Source organism: Harpia harpyja, chromosome 3 (assembly GCF_026419915.1).
Source record: "Harpia harpyja isolate bHarHar1 chromosome 3, bHarHar1 primary haplotype, whole genome shotgun sequence".
Classification (NCBI taxonomy): Eukaryota; Metazoa; Chordata; class Aves; order Accipitriformes; family Accipitridae; genus Harpia; species Harpia harpyja.
In genome coordinates, this window is record NC_068942.1 from 31,060,684 (window position 1) to 31,083,469 (window position 22,786).

Consider the following 22,786-nt stretch of genomic DNA (forward strand, 5'->3'; position numbering starts at 1 on the left):
GGTTAGTGGCTTTGCACTTATTGTAGAGAATACAAAAAGGTTCAAGTGACTACTATTTTGCAGCCTGAATTCCAGATGTGTTTCATTAACATGATGTGCTGCAAAGCTCTTATGCACATTATTTCCCACCTGGGGGCTGGAACTGCAGTTCAACTTCTTTTTCTACAAGTAATTTGTACCACAGCATTGATAAAAATTTCCCAAGTTTAAGTAATGATAAAGCAGGATATGAAAACACATGTTGTTTCAGATCTTAGCTCTGCCTTTGATATTTGGTGAACTTACTGTCATTTCATAATATTTGAATCTCCTGTACAATGAACAGGGGAAAAAAAAGGAAACAGGCTGGCCAGCTAGGCTGTTACAAAAGGAAACAAAAATTCCTTGAAAAGCAATCCACAAAGCAAATTAAAAAACCCTTATCACTACAGTCAATTTCAATAGTTTCGATGTTCTTCCAAATGATAAAAGTGAAATTTATCATGTTAAGCTTTTTTTTTTCTTTTGCACTGTACTGAAAATATTTTCTTATTCTTGCACCAATAATTAAACAAGTACAAAATGCCAAGGCACTCAAGATAGGAGTTTTGCTTCCTCTTGGATCTTAACGACATCAAGTGAATCTGAAAGATTTGAGTTTTTATTTGTAGCATACAACTACAAAACAAAAGTAATTTGAACAAATTAAAAGTTCATTTTTTAGAATAGTGGTAATAAAAAGTGCTGGACTGACAGTCTTAAGTCTTCTGTTGTTAAGCAAGGGGCTCAATACTGCTAGGTTCCTCACTCCACTAGCATGTCTCAGTTACATTCTATATACAAAAATTCCTTATTTGTGTACTAAATATCTTTCTAATTTAGCCAGTCTGATCTTTTCCCACTGAAACTGCTGGTTGTGTCAACAGTTTTGTAACACAGACATATTAAAAAAAAGAAAAAGTCTTAAGACTGGCATTACAAAGTTGAGGATATCAGTAATCACCATCTGTGGCACTGTCCTAGCAGCAGAAAGAGCTGGCAATGCAAAATTGGTTTGTTGCATTTAATCCTGCATCAATGCATAGTATGTATATCTTCTGTAGCATTACTTTGACTTCATAAACTAAAATAAGCAGATTTAGTTCTGCCTCACTGCAGTATCTTCCCAGTACACTGGTTAGATCCACTTAGTATTAAAAATCAAGACTTTCTGAATTTTAACAAGACATTTAGAACAAGAAAACCCATAGAATGCTTAAAAAGTTGGCAAACACACAAAGAAAAACAGGACAAGTTCAACTCAAAGCTGAATTTTTAACACATATGAAGCAGTTTAAACTCCAAATATGCATATTTTGCTTTAAAAATATCCACAGAAGCATTTTCATATCATGAAGCAGCCTTTCTGAATTTAAACAATGCACTGAAATGCAGGCTACCCATGTACTTCTACCATTGTGGTAATACACGAGATGATAAAGAACTAATTAAATGCAAGCTGCATAAAATTAAACAGTATTACAGAGGCACAAATGGTAAAGGGACAGTACTAACAATAAAAGGATTTAAAACAAAAAAAAACAAACAAAAAGAAAACAAAACCACACACAGAACTAAGTTTGAGTACCCCTTCAATGAGCCAATTCTCACCAACCAGGCAGGGCAAACCTAGCATTAAAAGACTTTTAATAGGCCACATTAATGCAATTACTATAGCTGCATAGTAAATGAATTTTATGTGTTTGTTTTTCAAATATATTTGTTTTCCAAATATAGTAAGTCAATAAAACTCACAAGGGCTCTTCTTAGATACAAATGAATGCTATAAAAACCTCAGGCACCAAAGGTTAATTGTTCCATATTTCACTCTGATATATGGAGTTCTAAAGCACACTCACTGAAAATTACTATTAAAAGTTCCTCTCACACAGGCAAAGGACTAATCAGAAACATCTTCAATTTGAAATGGGGGGTGGGAGGGAAGGGGGGACTAGCATGTAGAACTGCAACTACAAAAAAATATTTCAATGTTAAATCCAGAAAATAAGAAGTGGTAATAAAGGAATTCTTATTCTTGGATTGGTAGTTCATTAGAGGAACCCAATGGCCTTTTTCAGTTCACTTACAGTGTAGAAGAATAACTGTTGTCACAGAGGGACATTACCAACTTCACATGCAACTTCATTATTAGGTTTAGTTAAAGGCAATTTCAGATATGCCCACATGGAAGTTTTATAGGGTTTTTTTGAGACTGATGTTCTTCCTACCCTCCCCCAACTGCTTCATTACTCCTGTTACATGAAAGCCTCACAGCAATGATTATACAAATTGAAAAAAAACTCTGAATCTCTATTGGAAGCACACTTCTACCAGATAAAAGTCACATGTAAACATCTATTTGATTTTTGTGGTTGATGGTGATCCTTCAACTTAAGAGGTCTCTGGAAAGAAGGAAATGATAACCTGGAACACAGACATCTTATTTCTTTTCTATGAAAAAAAAGTCAAGTTTAAAGTACGTATTTTAACAGCATAGCAAAATCACACATTCATCAAAAGTACTCATATAATAAAATATTTCTAGTAAAAATTTTTGGACAAACTAGTTTCTAATGCTCTATTTAAAAGAAAAAAAAAAGTGTGTGAGTGCAAAGGAAATTAATTGACAGTGTAACAGGCAGGCTTCCATTGTAAGGCTATGCCTTTTTGGTTTGGGACCAGCGGTATGAAACATTTGATAAGAGAAGAAAAGAATTATCTTCCGAGACCAATAAATTCTTCAGACACAAAGCCACACACACCTGTTGCCATGTGGCTTTTTGCAAAAGCCACACTGCTTGTTGGGCACCCAAACATATTTGCTTTCACTAGCAGAAGTATGTTCCAAGCCTTCCCGTTTAACAGTTGAAATGTTATCTGGAATGAACAACGGAGGTTCATCAAGTGAAAGACTTTTGCTACTTCTTCTCTGGCGAGGTTGGAGATTCTTATCAATTCTTTTTGATTTGTTTTTTTCTTTATCATCCTCCTTCAGATGTTCTACTACAGGGGGATCTTTTGTCTCTGCCTCTTCCTTTGCGGAGCTGTTTGTTTTTAGCACAGTTGCAAGCTGGTGTTTCTGACCCTGGGCTTGCTTCTGACCGAGATTTGAAACATGCCCTAATAATGAGTGCACGGAGTGGTGGGTATCTTTAGAACAACTTTGATGAGTAGGAGATTTCTCACTTGCTCTTTGAATTGATGACTTCTGTACTTGCCCAGAAGCCTGGACTCGGGGTATTTTCTTCAGCATTGTATTGGTCTGCTTTTTTACAGTTATCCCTGGAACACAGCTCTTTGCTTTCAAACCCAGATCAGACTGTTTCTTCCTAATTTTGACTGGGTTATTCGGATGCTGATGACTCTCTTGCTCATCCGCATTCCGCTTCAGACTTGCTGAAGATGGACTGTGAAGACCTGAAACAGTAAGACCAGCTCTTGTTCTTGAACGCATTATTTCTTGTTGCACTGTACCTGATTTCTGTCGAGTACCTGCAGTCAGATTTTGCTTATCCTGTATTAAAGATTTACTATGCCGGGGCCTAACATTCTTTTCACATTTTGATGACATGCTAATTTGTTTATCATCCTCTTGAAATTTTGATGCCTCAGGGCCTTCTACTTTAGTACCGCCGATCTGCTGCTGTACATTTGGGCTTGTTTGGTCAGGAACAGTGTTTTCCGAAATGCTATTTCCTGGGTCAGTGTAAGTAAACTCTTTGCTTTTCAAGTCTTTATTATCAAACTCTGTACTGTCCAATAGTTTCTCGGATGAAGTTACAGTTTTCTCCACTCCCTGGTCATCATCTACAGGCTCTGTTATGCATTCCTTTACTGACAATGTATTTTCATCAGGAACTTCCACATTGTGGGAACCTGAACTACAATCAACCCCCTCTTCTACAGAGCTGGACAAATTTGAAAAGGTCTTACAAATTTCACTTGCATTCACGCAAGCACTAGATGGATCATTAGCTTTTCCAGTTACCCCACTTTGATCATGCTCTTCTGTTTTCTTCTCCAATTCCTCTGTTTTATTTTCAGTCTTTTCTTCCGAAGAAGTTTCAGAGCCCATTGAATCAATCACATCATTTGCTTCATTTTTAACTGTAGTAATTTCAGTATCTGCAGATACTGAACAAACTGACTCAGCGTTCCCAGATTCAGTCTTCGTTGCAACCTCTGTTATTTCCTTTGTTTCTCCAGAAGAAGAACAGGCTTCTGCTAAATTAGCACAACTTAACTCTTGGGATGTTTCCTCAACTTTTGCCAGCTCAAGGGTTTCAGACTTTATTTCATTCACCTCTTCGGGACCAGGAAGACATTTTGTATTACTTTGGGATGCTGTTACTGCTGCTGCAGTTCCTTCTATCTGTCCTGATCGTCTTGTACTACGCCTAACTTCTTTAGGCTGCTCTTTCAAGGGTGCAGCAACATCTGCCTCTTTAGCTGGACTTTTCTCTTGTTTCTGTCCAGTTTTTGGAGCAGATCCACTTTTTACAGATGATTTCTTGGTATTAACAAGAGGTGCAACATTCGAACGCTTGGCTAGCGTGCTCTGTCGCAAACTCCGTACTGGTTCTAGGAAGGGAAAAAGAAAATGTCTTAGCTATACTGCATCCTGCTTTTTGCAAATACAAGACTTACCTAGAATAGGAACTGATTTAGCCTGATTTAGCTTACTGGACACAAAGTGAACTTAAAACTTAGTTGTTTACTAAACTTAAAAAAAAAAAACAAACAAACCAACCACCATAAAAAAACCTGAATAAAAACCCCAAACACCACCACACCACCCCCCCCCAGCTGTCTACTTTGAAAAGTTATAAATTACTTGCATTTCAATTTTACACTGCTGCATTTTGGATGTAAAAACTCATTATTCTAATGGCTATGAAAGTTCTGAGTAGTATATATAAAACAGAAGTGATGACAAAAAGACAATCAAAACCCACTCTACTTTTCTTCCACTCAACAACTTCTACCTCAAGCAAAAATCGCACAAGTTATATCGTGGTTAGAAGTATAGCTGTGAAGTTTACAAAGCTTTTAGAGAACACAGTATATGAATCTGAGAGCCAGTCACATTCTCACTTGACATCTCTTACATTTTCTAAACAAGAAAACATTCCAGTGCCTTTTTAAAAAGCATATTCACCAGCTTTGTACCACAGGCTCTTATTTAAATTCTGACTTCCCTATTAAGTAATTTTATCTTTTTAACTCAGCCTACTCTACTAGCAGGAAAAAGCAGAGCTGTCAATAACTCCACCAGTTCAACAAGACAGAAGAACCCTAACCATAATCAATTAGCTACCACACAGAATTTAAATATTTGATTAAAATACTTATGCATATTTAGATATTTTGATGAAAGACTTTATGACTGCAATTATTATAACCTAGTTTAAAACAAAAAGAAAATACACAAATAAAAATAAATAGAATTAAAATTTTAATTGGAAATAAAGAGACACGCTAACCTAATATTCCATGCAAATACAACGTGCTTTTGTTGGTGAAGAACCACAGTGCTAATCTGATGCAGGTAAAAGGATTAAAATCTCAAAAATGAGTTTAAGGACCACAGGCCATAAGGAAGACATCAAATATTTATCAAAGAGGAATTCAAATTGAGTAGTACCCCACAGATGCCGACTTCTAGCTGCAGTGTATAAAAAAGGAAGTGTCTGTACTTGAATTCACACAACCAAATAGCAAAGCTTTACTTTAAGTTTATAAATGTTGGGTGGGATGGGATTACAAAAATCTAATGGACTTCAAATGTGCAAACACACATATCTATTGAATGATCACCTTGTGCCATTAAACGTGGTGATTTTCTTGGTGATGCGAGTGACGGTTCTTCACAACGGCTCCTCAAATTCCTGTTAGGTAAAACAAGCTCATCATCCTCAATGGTGTCGTTACCACTCTCTTTAACTCCTTCTTCATCCATAATATCATCAAGACCAATAACTGGAAAAAACAAACAAACAAGAAAGAGCCTAAAACTTAAAATGGTCAAAAAATGTTGCAGCTGTAATGCTGAGCAAGACAGGGGAAGAGACAGGGAAAAATAAATAAATTGGCCATCTAAAAAAAAAACAAGGGGGGGAAAAATGAAGAAAGGCAAGACAGAAAATTCCCATGTGAGGCAGTTTCAGTGTAGAAGAAGCTATCACCCAAAGCTTAAAATTTCTGTAGATAGTCCTTATAGCTTTTTGGTGGACTCACATTTTTATTGTTTTTTTGCCACAGGAAGGTCCCCAGTCTTAGAGGATCAGCTGTCCCTCACTGTCCCTTCCCACCTAAGAAAAAGTGAAGAAAGGTAAACAGCAGAAAGAGCTGATCCAGAAGTGCAAAGAGTTTAAAAATCACAGTTTTCTTACAGGATACCATTTTAAAACTCAAAGTCCCACCCACATCACACATCTGCATCTGCAACCCCTTTTTGGAAGAGCACTGAGTGCAGTATGCACTAGTCTCCCAGGAGAGTCAGAGAACATTGTCTTTGTCGAACTCCTATCCTCCACTAACCTGAGAAGGATCCCAGAGGTTGCTCCTGAAAATAGGTTTCCTAAGAGGCAGTCAGGCCACTGTACCAGCCATTCTCCTCACTTTCTCTAAGTTTGGCTCTGCAATGGTAGCCTCTCCTATCCCAAGATCCTACGTGTGATTACTGAATCCTGGTCCCTGTGGGATGTGAAATTTTTGAGATCAAGCCAAATACCCAAGTGATTTTACAGAACTTGTAGGAGGGTCTGACAAATACAACACAGACTCTAAACAACCAAGTATGCCTATTTTTCACTATTCAGACACCCACCTAGAAGCATTTTCAAGATAAACTAACTCATATGACAGAAATAAGGTATCTAAAAATTTCTAACAATTGCTTACTTAAAACTGATTTAAATTAATAAATTTATCTTAGAAATCAAAATAAGCAAGAAGTTAATACAAATTTAAAATTGTTAGAATTTTTAGACTGTCTCAGAAAATCTGTCAATTCCTGCTCTGATGAGCAGGATGCTCTGTCTGATGATCTGTCTAATGTTACTGCAACTTAAAAAAAATAATGCTCTCATGAAGGCACTACAATAATGAGCATACTTTAGAATGACAAAAATTGGAAGTTGTAAAACACTGCTAAAGCAAAGTCAAACAGTGATGAATAATCAAGTCTATCAAGACTGTAATTCAATCCACAATCACCTGTCATGAATAATTAAGAAAAAAACCACAACCAAACAACCTGTTAATTTTAAAGTTCAAATATTAGAAAGATTTTAAATAGCTTCTTAAGGAAGGCTGACCTTGGCACCAGGTAATCGGCACTCTGGACTTCCGTAATTATATGGCCACCAGGAGCTGAAAGCTTGGAGTTTCTTGAGCTGACAATTTATTGTTACTCATTTTATTTCAACCATAATTTTTAGCTACCGCATCGTATATATCAGTTTGCGGGAAAAGTGTGTTTCTGGAAATTACTGGCAGCTTTTGCTTTCCAATCCACAGAGCCCCCTTTATGCCTGTGCATGTGTACATATATACACAGATATCACACACAAGCTGCAGAGGACTGATAATACCAGTCTTCCTCCACTCATCCAAACATTCCTTAATCACTTATTTGCTATGAGCTACATACTGGGAAAAAGGACACACTGGCAAAAAGATGACATTGTAACTGCTCTGTTAGACTTTATTTTCCCTTAAACATCTAATACTGGCCACTGTCCAAAATGGAAAACTAAACGAGACAGACCCTCACCCTAACTCTGGCTGCTCATTCTTGTGTTCTCAAAGACTATGTCCTCCCAACAGCTCTGCACTTTGGTATTAGCGTTCTCGTTAAAGAGTGCTCCTATGAAACGTGGAAGTGGTATTCGGGAACAGACTGTGACAAAGGAGACTCCTTTCAGATCCTCTTCTGTTTCTTCAGTGTAGAACTAAGCTACTAAGGTACTGAAGACAACATGACAAATAAAAACTACTCAGACAACTTCTGAAACAGCTCTGGAGCAGACTTCAGGGCTGCCATTAGAGCCTCAGGTTTTACGATGTTCTTGCTCAAGTTACTGAATTTACACACCCTCCTTTATTAATACCAAAAGGGACACATTCAGTCTACTATTGACAGACAGTTTGAAATATTAGAATTAAAGTATTTTCATACTTACAAGACTCTGTGCTGTAGCTTTAATTTTACAGAGGAATTTGAAGCACAGAATCTTGCTAATTTCAAACCACCTGAGCTATAACTCGGCTAGTACAGCCCCATGAGGCCCCCGGATGAGGAGCATTCGACACAGACCCTGCTGGGAAGAGAAAAAGTGACAGAGAATAGTAACAGATACAGAGGGGACTAGGAAATTAAATTATGAAAGAGAAGTGGAGGTAGAGAAACAGCATTGGGAGAAGTAAACCAACAAAAGCAAACCCAGACAGAACTAAAAAGAAAGAGATATAGATGATCTTAGTAATAAATACCTAAAGATTATCTCAGTAATAAATACAGAAATTAAGACAGAAGGATTAAAAGATAAAAGAAAGGAAAAAATAAAGAAATAAAACCACATCTGAATAGAAAATGTTGTACACCAGGGTACAACTGAACAAGCTGCAAATACGGAAAATACAAGTCACATTCAACATGTTCACACTGGAAGAGGCACCACTGGCCTTCAAGTTAATATTTTGAGTCTCTCCATTAGTTCTGTTTAAATTTCCAAAATACTGTGCTGTGCTACTGACTCATTTTTATATATGTTATACAATAATAGAATAACATACAGTAAAAATAGCTTACTTGCAAATTTAAAGTAAAATTTTCCATGCATTAAAACAAAAGCATGACCATTTTTTAGTTCTTCAGCAATGTAAAACTGAGGAAAACAAGCCTTACTTGCTGGAGGGAAGGAGAAGAAAATACCCCTAAAATCACCACCAAAATCTTTGAAATTTATAAATCTTTATTTTTATTACCATAAGTTTTCCCTTGATTATCTTCAGCCAAAATTAGACAGAAATATTCAGGTTTTTGACACACTGGTCAAGGTAAATCTCCAGTGCAGAAATAAATTTATTTTCTGTAGATATTAGCCCTGATTTTCTTTTGCTTAGCTAACCACACGGAACAGAACTCCACTGTTGTTGCTGCTTTGTGTTGTTCTAAATGTTACATCCACCTGAATCGTGCTAACAGCAGGACTGAGCAAGTCCACGGCAGATTCCATATTTTAATTCTACAAGCATCACAAATTAGATGGAAACAGTTGGATGTTTTAAAATTTCTACTATAGTATATATGGATGATAATGTAAAAACCTAACATTACACTTCAATGAAAAGAACAGTAACAGTCTATAGCTCTAACCAACACATCTCTAGGTAAGCCTTAAGAAGAGCTAATAAACTCTAGTAAAACAATGAAACATATATTGATACTGAAAAAAATCACTAAGTCTTGAGATTGTAAATGAAGATAGTATATTTTATATGAAAACCTTTTTCCTATTGACATTTGTGATGCATATGTTCAAGAAACAGAATTAAAAATGCTGTGTTAGAAAAAAAATATATATTTTCAAGAGAAATGAGGTCACTGATGATATAACTTGCATAAGAAAACACCAAATTCCAACTGTTTTACCAAAGTTTTCCTGTAAGCCTGTAACCTGTTTAACTGAGAATTTGCCTGCAAGTACCTTGTACTGACTGCCCAGCGCAAGAAAAGAATCACAGTAGTACCGTGTGAAATACTAACTAAACATTTACTCCCATTCTCCATTAACCTCTAAATTATAAAAAGGGATTTTTCCTGTCTTTAGAATAAAAACATATGAAAATCAATTAGGATTAATAAACTTAATACAGCATGTATCTTGACAGAGGACTGAATCCCTATTTTAAAAAAAGATGGGAGTTACGTCACAGGGCTACTGATTTAAGGATTATTTAGCCACAAGAGCCTGCTATTTTGGAAATAGAGAGTAGTAAAGCACAAATTTCAACAACAAAGTGAAAACACAGCATCAAACCAAGCACTTTAAATCAAATTAAGTTATTTCATTAAGAAGAGAGCCCTTAGATGAGCTGTGTGATTTGTAAATACATGAACTGCCTTGCAAATCCTATCACAGATCCAACCTCTCTCCATCTATAAAACTGATCCAAAGGAATAGATAACTAAAGCCTTCAGGAGGACCTAAAATGGGGAAAACTGGTATTTTGTTACCTACAAACAGAAAAGTATGCAAACCAAACATTCTCCAGGTTCTCAATAAAATACCAACATAGTAAATTTAAATTTTATGCAGGAAAGTTACTACCTTGATCACAAGACACTGTACAACTGTTCACATGGACAGCTTGGAGGAAGGAAGGCATGAAGAGGTAACAAAACTGAGAGAAATAACTAGACCCAATTTTGGGTTGCAGTCTGAAGGTTACATTCAAAATTACTTCATATGCAGGAGGAAAAAATACACATACATTTAACTTTAGTGAAAAGAGCCTGAAATGGCTAACACAGCCAGACAGGACACTAGCTAAAGGAAAGAAGTATTTGTAGTCAGAACAACTGGGTTGGCTCCAAAGATGCAGTAGGTGGTCGCAATTTTAGCAGAGGTAATGCTGCTTTTAACAGTACTCATGAAAACACAGGCTAAAACTAGAAAGAACAGACAGCACTTGGGGGAAACACTTTCCCAGCAGCAATCCAGAGGGACAGGAAAAAAAGGGCAATTAAAAAGATGTCCCTAACAGTCTTTGTACAGTCTTATAGGGTCAGTCTTCCTCACCATTTATGAGAAAAACCTGATTCAATAAACATATCCATAAACTAAATCGGTTAAAAGTCTGATTTTACGATGAAATCTAGAAATGTCTCCAGATGATAAGCAATTCAAATTCCATTCCCTCTATTACACGTATAATGAATCAAACTGCCCCAGTAAATGACACCCTGAAAAGCTACAGAATTCGTGATAGCTGAGAAATACCAATTTAGGATGAATGCTCATTATTTAGTTTGCTGGCATGCAACTGGTCTGACCTGCTATGCTCGCAAGCTTATAAAATTAGTGGATAAGCTTCCAGCATGTCTTCCAGCAAGAAATAACAGAACAAAACAGAAAACCTATCACTAGGGTACCATACAAAGTTGAAAAAAGGTGTTGCTCTCAAGAGTTATGGCGTATCCTAAACTTCACAGTTTCCACTTCTGATCAAGGAATTGCTCAGAAAGGAAAAAAAAAAACCAACCCCAAACCAAAACCAAACCACCAAAATAAAACAAAAACCCACCACCCTAAAACCACTCATCCACACCCACCCACACCACCCAAACATTAAAGACACCCAAGAGCTGTTCTGCATGACCTACCCTCCTGTGTTGGTCACTCAGATCTTGGAAGAACACTCACCTGACCACATGGATGAACAGAAGCACAGAGACACCTAAAACATGATATGGGACACTTCCATTTGTTTCAAGAACTTGGGTTTCATTTAATTCTCAAAAGCCTCATTTCGTCAAATTCTGTCCTTTAACTTGCAAGAGAACAGCTGTATCAACTTCCACTATCAACACTAGGTCTTTCTGCTAATACCTACTTCAGGACAGTAAATGGCCTCCATTACTGCTAAGCTCCAACGAGCTGCAGTGAACAGTAAGATCTGTGGATTGCTTGTACCTTGATTCACTGAAATAACAGAAAACTTCCTAACGGTGCTGTAAGAGCAGCCATCTGCTCAGTCTAACTCCACAAACCAGCAACCCAACTACATCTTTACAGTTTAGCAGTCACTCTTCACAAACGCATCCTAAAAGGATTTCAGCGTAACGTCTATTAATTTGACCCATAGCCTTTCCAGCTCATGAGAGGGTCATAAAGAGTTACTTCCACCTCTGCTCAAAGCCACTACCAGGATCACCTCCAAAGAATCCTGTCTTCTCGAAACACGTAACTGTCCAATCACAGCTGAACAAGACAACCCCATTCTACTACTCAGTGGCAATTCCAGAGCAAGCTCACAGAGGAGACAAAGACCAACAATGGATCTAACTGAAGAAACCATTTAGATCCAGCACAAACGGGATTCAGGCCAAGACGTGAACATGAGACTGCTTTACTGCCACTGACGCAGTTCTTCCTATCAATAGACAGGCGACAAACATCCATTCTCATGCTCCTTGCTATTTGTCATAGTTGTCACCAGTACTGCTGACTGTGAGATGCTCAGCACAGGAAAGACATGGACCTGTTGGAGCAGGTCCAGAGGAGGGACACAAACATGATCAGAGGGCTGGAGCACCTCTCCTGTGAAGACAGGCTGAGAGAGTTGGGGTTGTTCAGCCTGGAGAAGAGAAGGCTCCAGGGAGACCTTATTGCGGCATTTCGATACTTAAAGGGGGCTTATAAGAAAGATGGGGACAAACTTTTAGTAGGGCCTGTTGCGACAGGACAAGGGGTAATGGTTTGAAACTAAAAGAGGGTATATATAGAGCAGATGCAAGAAAGACATTTTTTGCAATGAGGGTGGTGAAACACTGGCACAGGTTGCCCAGAGAGGTGGTAGATGCCCCATCCCTGGAAGTGTTCAAGGCCAGGTTGGACGGGGCTCTGAGCAACCTGATCGAGTTGAAGATGTCCCTGCTCATGGCAGGGGGCTTGGACTAGATGACCTTTAAAGGTCCCTTCCAACCCAAACCATTCTGACTCTATGCTACCAGCCTCCCCAAGAGAAGCATTTATAATCCAACTTACAAAACTTGCATTTTCTGGGTAGATGCCTCTAATGAGCAGTGATAAGAAATCAAACTTCAACTCACAAAAATCCATACGTTTGTGTTACAGACAAGTACTTGAACTGTTTAAAGGACATACAACCAACTGCTGCCAGTACACATCATGTACAGTCAGATAACTGGTAACTCACCATTAAAGGAGCTTAGCATTAACAAAAAGCTTAGCTCATGGTGAATGATGTGCAATATAAACCCTAAAGCTGAGCAAGACAGATGCAATGTTGATGAGTAATAAGTTTGGATTAGGCCTGTAAATACCACCCAACAAGAACTATGTCAATGCAGCAGTAAGAAAAAGAGCAGAAGACAAACCCATACTCAAAACCAACTTAAGAGCAAGAGAGAAGGGATTCTTAGACAAAAAGACCTGATCTCCCACGTAAAGCAAAGAAAATGTTGTCACGGTCCTGAGAAATTTGGTATGTGGGTAAGCAGGCCTGAAACAAGCCTTCTCAAAGCTTCTGCCACTCACACGTACTCATGTTCACATAAGAAATTTCATATTTAGAACACGGTACAAGTTCTTTGGGTTGAAGGCATGTAAAGATAGTATCTTGTTTTGTGCATATGTTTACAAATACTCTTGAATTCTGCTCAAACCAGGCTTTCAAAGAAGTATTAGTGAGCCATGCCTTCTGCTCTTCCCTTTTATCCATGAGACCCAATACCATTTTAGCCAAATCACCTCCTCAGTCCAGCTATTTTAACCTTTACCTCTTCAGCTTGCTTGCAGCAATCAAATAAGCTGTAGCATGAAATCTTCAACACTTTAAAAACTGGACAGAACAGAGTACATTCCAGTTATTCGTGGAGCAGCAAGCATGACAAATCTGTCCTTTGCTGGCCCTCTGAAGTAATTTCCACAAGCATTTTGCTCCTTTTATTAAACTGTTCCATGGTCTAGGCATGGGTTATGCAAAATACTGTTTCAAGGTCTAAAATAAATTGTGGTAAATAAATCTGTGCTTCTGGAAAAAATTCACTCTCTTTTCTTCAGGAATGAAATCAAGAGTGTAAGAAACACCACCATCTACCATTTCAGTATTTCCTAGGTCTTGCCCTGCTTAACATAAATAGATAATAACAAATGCACCTAAACCTCGTAAAACCTTACTGAGAATACATTTTTCTAGGTACACTCCTAACCCTAGTGAAAGGTTAAAGAACAGCCAATAATCAAATGTTCTGTTACCATACTGCTTAATGCACTAGAGAATAAATTCATAGTGAGATTCTACATAGAGTGGGGGAAAAAGAACTGGAAGTATCAGAATACAGCAAACTATCATTCTGTATGACACGCCAATGGTGTTGCAGCTCTAAGGATGCAAGTAAGGCAAGTTTTCTTGCAAGAGTTATGCTTTTTTCTTTTTTAGACAAATTGATGTTGGCATAGAGATGAGCTTTCACGCATACCGTCTGGAAAAAGCAGCCTTTGTATGGGTAGTTCTTACGAAGAGTACTATCATCTCGCACAACTGCATTCTTACCAGCAGACCACGTAAGCTGCGTTAGATCACCAAAAGTCTCAGACAAATAAAATAAATCATGAGCTATACGAATACTCAAGGAAGAAAGACAAGCAAAGAAACTTTGCTTCAAACCGATAATCATTATTCTCAACAAAAAAACCTGTAAATACATACTGCAGTCCTACCATCTCAGAATAAGGACAGTTTTTATCAAGACCTACAAAGAACAAGCAACAGCAAGAACATTTCATGTCCTTTTGGTTACCTACTACATTAATTCCAAATTGCATGGAATTAGGGTTAGCTGGAGCACATTCCAGACTAATCAATTAGGGTTACACTGACCCCATGCACCTGGGACCCCACCCTAACCCTAATTAGGAGGTACCCCACCAATTAGCTCCCCCCAACTGCATAGGGTTAGGGGAATTTACTGCATTTTGAGTTAATTCAAAAATTTTTAAATGCAGTATAGGTTGACTGGAGGATGCACAGGATGCAGTGTGAAACAAGAATCTGCATCACTGTTTTACTGGAAGGAAATAAAAAATTTAGAGAGGAGGAATTTGGTCTAGTTGTGTATGTTGTACACAGTCTTATGCACACTAAGAGTGATACAATTTTGTTTGGTGGGTTACAGACAAAATGTATAAGCATACAGACTACAACAGGAATAAACGAAAACATTAAGGATGGCCTCAGATAATGTTCTACTAAAGTAGTAAAAAGATCAAATATCTTGTTTTGGCTTTGTAGTTCACTTTTTCATTGCCTCAGTCAATATCATCTTTGATTTACAGTTTTCCATATTGTAATAACACTTAATTTAGTGAAGGTGAGAATTTAGTCTGTTAGTAGAAACAATATACATATTATATCAGGAAATTATCAAGATTTTCAGAAACAGTTCATAGCAGTTAGTAGAAAAAAATTCAATGTTGATATAATCAAAGTTATCTGCAGTAATCTACAACACTTTTCAGTAATGAACCTAAAAAAATTTTTTTTAAACTTCCAGTCCAATAAAAAAAAAAAACTATTAAGCATAGAGTATAATTTTGTCTCTTACACTAAATTCAGTGTAATTATTCCAACTATTCATCAATACAAATAATTTTAGGGACTGGATCACCCTTTTTCATTTTTTTTTTTTTATTTTCCAAAACTACACCAGAACTCCCAAGATTATTTTTATTTAAAACTTTGCTCTAAATTGGTTCCAAATCAGGTGTTTCCAAACAGTAAAAAAAGAATTGTATTATCATTCCAGGGTTTTGTTTGAAGCCAACCAAAGCAAAACACACAGAATCCGGTGTCAGCTCAGTACTAGAAGGCCTAGCACTAACAGAATAACCCCAAGGTCAGAGCAGTAATTTGCACAACTCTCATGCTCCTACTGCTAACCCAGAATTGCTACATTTTTTGAAGACAACTAGCAACTTCACTGATCAGGCACAGTACTTACACTAAACAAATCACAACTTTAATTGGGAATAATTTACACACAGTCAAAACAAAGCCTAAATTACTTCTGATCCAGATTAGGAGCCTTCCTCTATTGTCACGCAACAAAGTTAAGAAGACCTGCATATATTTTACATGCCAGGCATGTAAGCAGCGCAACAAAAAGGGCAGGAAGGAGACAGAAATCCCAAATTATTATTTCTACATTATGAAAAAGGGTTGGTACTAGAGTATAACTGTATTTTAAATTGTAATCTTAAAAAATTGTAAGATTTACCTGTTGAACAAGGCATCTGGAAATTGGGATCATTGCTATCCAAAACAGGCAAACAGAACTGGGCACTTGCAGATCCTAGCATAGGATCCTTATCGCTGAGCATGTTCTTCAGCGAATCCTCTAAGACATTTTGACTTGCACTAAAATCCTCACAGACTTCATTCTCCAGGTTGGATCCTAGAAATAGGGCATCATCTAAGTGTTCAGTAGGAATTAAATGGTTAAATGTATCAACTATATCCATGAAGACTCCTGTGTGTCTTTCAGCCCTATAGAAAGACAAGAAAAATACCATAAGAAAATAAGCTACAAATTGTAAAACACCTAAGAAACCAGCAAATTGTTTTGGCTGTTGTGTTTTATAAAGAATGCTTAAGGTATTTTAGAATTGTAACAACAATAAAAAAAAAAAAAATCTGCTTATGGCTTAGTATGGCCCACTGCATATCTAAAAATCAATTCTCTAACTGATTATTTGTAAAAGAAATCCCATGCTAAGTTAATATAAACTCCACTATCAGCATCAGAGTGCTGCTGCTTCTACAGAGTGCATATAACAAAGGTGACTAAAACACCTCCGTTCTAAAATTTGTTTAAACCTTAACCAACCCAAGGGGGTGGGACACCAGAGGGCGGGGGAAATCAAGAACAGGTGAACCTGGTTAGCAGCACCGTGAGCGCACATCTTTCTTCACCTTTAAACGTAAAAATGTGAGGGAGGTCAGCTTCCACTAACATCAATGGAGCTGAGAAGGCTCAGGAGCCTGCCGTACTAGGCCCAAAATTGAGAAGGACTGTATTTCCATACATAGAGGAACTACCAAGTACTTCATAGCAAGTAACTATTTTTAAGCAGCAAGGCCTTATCTCTATCATTTTTCACCTATCATTACACTGAATAAAATTACAGAAATTTTATATGAAAATCTGACCTTAATCAAGTATATGAGAATTCTGAGCTGGCTTCAAAAGGGCCAGGAGCCTTTTAGAAACTTCAGTTTTGAGGAAGTTTACCTAAAACTTAAGGAACGGTATTCAAAGATGGCACTCACATTTTACGAGAAGGGATTCCGTATTTTCTAGACCAGTTTTTTGTGATATAGCAGAAATGGAACTATTGCAGCAGAGATTCAACTAATAAGAATGTATAACTACACAACAGAATGGAAAAAAAAAAGTCAGCAAAAAGTTTCTTCAGAAGTTTAGCATAAGCATATACTTAGAACGGAGAGAGGTAATTATAATAAATATGGCCACAGAGGCAAGGAAAATGGAGTAGTGCAGTAGTGCCTGGCTTAATCTGGCACACAGGAAAGTCTGGGAGACCAGTTTTGGCACACACAAAGCTGTTCAAGCTTTTGGAAACAGAAAAAGGACACACATTCTCTCCCACTCCTTCCTTCATCCTCCTCCTCCTCCCACACAGTAGACAGGATTTTTTTTTTTTTAATGAACGCATTAATTAAAGGAAAAGTGAGATTTAGAGTTTGTAGTGCTTGAATGACTTTCTAGATCCCTATTCCAGCAACCTGCCACTAAATAAATCCAGTACCTGCCCACACTTACCAGAACAGTAAGTGTGCTTCCTTATACACATTAATAGGACATTTCTGTTTTAGCAACCAACACAGAAAATCCTAGCCATACACGTGTAAGAGCTCTGCTACAATTTCAACCCTATTTATGTAATTTATTTAATTTCACAAATTTACAAAAGTTACAGGTGAGCATGAAAAATGTTTTGGTTTGTTTTTTTAAAAAATGTCAGTCTTTTTTCCTTCTCCTGTAGGGCAGCTCAGAAGAAAACAATGGTCAGGTATGGCACTATGTCTTTGCAGAGCATGGTGTCTTTACAGTACCTACACACTAACCATGACAAAACAGTCTAACACAAAACACCCTCCTGACCAAACAGCCAGCAAGAAGGAAAGTCAGGCCAAACCAGGTGCATTAAGTAGGTAACAGTCTTACAGCAGCAAGTATGTTATAATTTGAAAGCTCCCTCACCAAAAAATGGACTATTTTTATCAAGCAATGCGGTGCAACTACATATACACCATGCCAACTAGCACCGATAGCAGTCCACATTTGTTTCGCAGTTGTCAAAATAATTTCCAAATATGACAATAAAAAAGCACATCAAACTAATGGAGGAAGAGCTATGCTGCTCTGTATAATCTATTTTTATCATGCCATGTAGTTACAATGATCTGATACTATACAGTATAAACTACAAGAGCTGCGATGGCTCAAAGTAAGAAAATAATTATAAATGCCCCAATCCAGTACTTTAAAACACCTTCCTGTAATCACAGGTTTTTTTCCTATTAGCATCAACCTAGCACAAGAGTAACAGACACAGGATAAAACGATGGTGAACCCCGACACTAACAAGTGCCAATGACACTGCAATGGAACACCTGTGAACTACTGTAAGAAACCTTTTGTACCCTAAATTAGAAAGTGGCTGGGCCTTTGAACACATTTACAATAATATTTTTTTCCTGGATAGGAGGGGAACATTTATATAATTGTTACCAAACATTGCTGTTACCAAAGCAGCGCCGACCATTTCATTAAGAGCGGTGTTAAGTTGCAAAGCTCCAGCAGAATGTCAGCTCTTGCTACAAAAATCACTGCTGACAGAAATTAACCTCTGCCTTCAACAATGTGGCAAAAAAAGAATACCGACAGTTTTGCAAGACTACCATGTAGCTATTGAGAACACTAAAGGCACTGCAAAATAACTAACTGCCAAAGCAACTATACATGCAACGGCCACAGCCACCTTCAATGACTCCTAACTAGCTATTAGAGAAAATTCAAGAGGAATTTTATTGAAAGCTTTATTTCTGGAGCACGAGTCTATGATCAAGTACAAGTTCTATCCAAATTTTCCATCAAAAAGTCATTGTAAGGATATAAACAAAGTGGTTTTGCATAAAAATCCTACCACCACAAAATCTAAGATCAAAGAATTTGTTCTACGATTTTTAATATAGAGAGGTTATCCCAGTAAAGTACATGAAATCAAAACCTTGCTTTACCTGGTTCAAGAAACCACTGTTCAATTCTTTGCGTAACTTGTACAGTACCAAGTTTAGAAAATTACTTCTAGCATACCAAGTTTAGAAAATTGTTTCTAGCATTACTAGATTAACTATCACATGAAAGATACATTTCTTGCTAGACAGCCAATTGTTCGAAACAGTTGCTACCAAAAAAAAAAAAAAAAAAATTTCTTCTCTTACACAACGCCTAAAGCGCATGGATTTTGAACGGTTTATATTGCATTTGAAACACTGGGAACACCAGGAAAAACAGCCAGAGGTATAGGTAAAAACACAGTTAACTTTTTCATGGTCACTTATTTCCAAAGATAACTCTTAACAGCTCTGAGGAGGAATGTATTGTTCCCCTGGAACACAGCTGCGTCCTCCCCTTGAACCCTAAAGGCCAATGGCTTGGCATCACTCACAGCAGAAGCACACATACCAAGCGTACTCCCGTCGCACAATAATTCAAAAGCGTTTTCCCACTGGGTAGTTAATCAGAAGCAACAGAATATGAAAAGTCTCACGTATGGAGAACCAGCAAGAGGAGGAGCGTTCGCAAAGGAGGCAAAGGAGAGAATGACAGAAGAGGATGTCCCAGCCACGTTCAGCCTGGCCAGACGTGAAACATCTCCCACCCGCTGGCTCCTGGAGGACCAGGGCACGTACGGAGACTGCTACAGCACACAGCGCAGCAAGATACCGGAGTGTGGGTGCAATGAGATCTGACCATCAAGAAAAGCTAAAGGTAGACATAGCATTCTCCTCAATTCCTTAAATAAAGTACATTTCTCTTATGCTTTTGAGACTGATTTGTTTCAGTCAGCCCCCAGCCCCCCCCCACCCCGCAACAACAGGTACTCATAGAAGTAACCCACCAACCATAATCTTTCATCGTTAAGTGATCCATCACTAAAACCAACCCTGTTGAAGAGAAAAAGCATGTCAGTTAAGCGTGACTTCCAGAATTTCTTCCACATTATGTTTACCATAAAATCTCTTGATGCTCTCAACATCATTTTCTTTTTAGGTCTGAGTCTTCCAGCTTAAAAAACTCATTTCTTCAGTTGTTGAATTAGTTTAATTGTTAGGTATGTCATAATATTGCCTCCAATCCCAACAAATACTGGTATGAAATAAACATGCTGTAGGATCTGGTACGGCAGATTTTTATCTTGTCCCCATTTACTACTTTTTCATTACATCTCTAGCAGCCCTAAATGACTTTCCAAAATTAAAATAGGCAGAATGATCACTCGCTAAGGAAAGAAACTGAGCTCTCAAACAAGCATATCCTTTCCTTTCAAACTAGTCTTAGAGGGGAAGGAAGACTAATATCTGGACAAGAGATAGTGTGCATCTTTAAGGTTTCTCATTGCTTAGTCTGTCCGTGGAAGAGGCAAAAATTTACTTCAGGACCTGTTGTATTATATTCTTATAGCAACAGAGCAAAACAGTTTAATGGAGATATCCAACTGCATTGGCATGCCTCTACAATCTATCTATCTAAAATCCACCTTGAGCAGAGACGATCACAAACTGTATATACCACTAGAAATCTTGAGTGTTTCTTAGCTGACGTACAGGCCAAGCATACTCTGTCTTTGACTGCGTTTTAAATTAGGTCTCCTTTTAACATCAGGTATGTGCAAGTGTTTAATTTTCCAGCTATATATTTGGACTTTCGTTAGATATATTTGTCTTGATATTTTATTATTTTCCTTTACATACGTTTTATTCAGTTTTAACAGTATTCCTACACCATTTATTTTACTAAGCAAAAGTTAGGTTTCACACTTTTAAATAACATTCACTGTAATTACTTTCTCTCCTCCCCTCTCTGCCCAGGGTGTGACTTTCATGTATTAGTTTACATTTTAAACTTGGCTTTCATATATAAGCTTATATTTTAAACTTAAGAACATAAAATAGAACCTCCTGTATGTTTAATGATTGTTAATTTTAAAAGAAATCTAGTTTATCAAAGTCCTGAAGGCGGACTTCAGAAAAATAAAATATTTCTACAAAGAAATTTAACAAACAAAAAAAAATGCCTAAATTGGGAACAAAGGGGGGAGGGGAAATCTGAAGGAACCTAACCAAAGAAAGGAAAAAAGCTCACACAGCTTATTTAGGATACTCAAAATCCTAGATGTTGAAGATCCTATCTACTTCATTGACCTACCTGAACCAGCAAGTCTGAAGCTGCTGAAGATAGGATAGTAACATTACAACTGCTTCCATTTCATTTATGTACCTTTCTGAACAGTGTCTGTTGCTTCCAACTCACTGAATCTGTCCAGTGCTTTTAAAAGCCTTTGTATAGCTAGTTATTGACTGGACTATGATGGAAACATTGCAACACTCAAAATAGGAGACTTGGTCTCCTGTCCTGTAAACACCTACCTTCAGCTTACGCACGCCAAATGACTGAGAGCAAGGACTAGTCATAACAACAGTAACAGACTCCATTAAAAAAAATCCATATTATATTTATTTCTTCAAGTAGTAGTAGTAAATGCTGGTCAGAGAAGTATACCAAAGGAACAGAGCCATTTGGATGAATAGCACCTTAGATGCCAAAATAAATGGGAAAAGCTAACTCGGCACTGTCACAGAGGAATCAAATAATAAGTAACAATAACTGACAAAAACTTTTCAGCCAAAGAGGGAAACTGCACCTTAATCGACACAAAACGAGCTAACAACACAGGCAGTTAAAAAAAAAAAAAAAAAAAAAAAAAATCCCTCACCTGAGTCTTTCGGTAACTCCTGTACCTAAAAAGAACACTCAAGGTACCGAATATCTATCTATGCTCACCAGAGCTGTGATGTTGGACCACCCCATGTGCTCACTGATACCTTGACCGTTACAACCCACCTACCAATCAACGTTGCCTCATAAGCGCTGATGCTGAGCACAGGCAGGTTTTACTACCATCCTCTCCTTTCCTCCTATACAAAACTTTAAAGTTTAAGGTCGCGAGCACCTAACTGAAAATTAATGCTAAGTTGCCATGTGTCCGTGTTTTAAGCACTAGAAGCCGCATTCATGCTTACAAAGTTTATGGAAATTACAGCAGCAAAAGCCAGAACTGAGACTCAGGTCCTCTGTCGTAACAGATTTTGGCCAACAGAGCTCATGGTCTCAACACGTCACGGGATAAAACGGAAATCAACACCAGCGACAGCGCATCAGCGGCAGAGTCAGTAAGAAAACCTCAACTTTACAACTCTCACGCCAACGCGCTTCCTACTCTGGTTCACATCGGCTCAAATCGCATCATCTAGGGCAGCCTTCAAGAATTAAATTAACCGACAAAACACTTTTGACAGGACAAGCAATTTGATTTTACAAGCATCAGGATCTCCCTCACAGTGTGTCCCGAATCTTAACAGATTAATTTCTTAAACAGAACAAACCGTGAATTAGCGGTGTTAAAGAGATGCCACACGTTTACCATCCTTGCATTTAGTCCTACAGTATTTCCACGCTTCAGCGACGTTAGCATCTGTTTTTATGAAAGCAAAGGTACAGAGATTACACAATGGATCAACAGCTACATAACAGACACCACCACCACCACAACAATCTGCATGGTACGACTGTTGTCGTCCCACGTTCTCGTCTCCCCTTCCTGGCTTTTACGCTTCATTCTGCGGGCTATTTCTACCACCTCAGCCT

At 37.7% G+C, this 22,786-nt stretch overlaps 1 protein-coding gene across 11 annotated transcripts in view; it reads right to left on the reverse strand.

The window, feature by feature from the left end:
* PHF3 (PHD finger protein 3) overlaps positions 1-22,786 on the reverse strand; it is a 50,991-nt gene that overhangs the window by 27,134 nt on the left and 1,071 nt on the right. For 2 of the 11 annotated variants that reach the window (XM_052781813.1, XM_052781814.1), the window contains exons 2-4: positions 16,049-16,317; positions 5,836-5,997; positions 2,781-4,599 (exon numbers count right to left, since the gene is read on the reverse strand). In XM_052781813.1, the coding sequence (XP_052637773.1) occupies positions 2,781-4,599; positions 5,836-5,997; positions 16,049-16,292 (2,225 nt within the window). In that variant the 5' untranslated portion in view covers positions 16,293-16,317. Of the gene's footprint in view, positions 1-2,780; positions 4,600-5,835; positions 5,998-6,255; positions 6,330-6,558; positions 6,714-8,204; positions 8,225-11,410; positions 11,430-16,048; positions 16,318-22,524; positions 22,614-22,786 lie in introns of those variants that run through there. The other 9 variants (XM_052781820.1, XM_052781818.1, XM_052781812.1 and 6 more) reach the window with 8 other exon arrangements.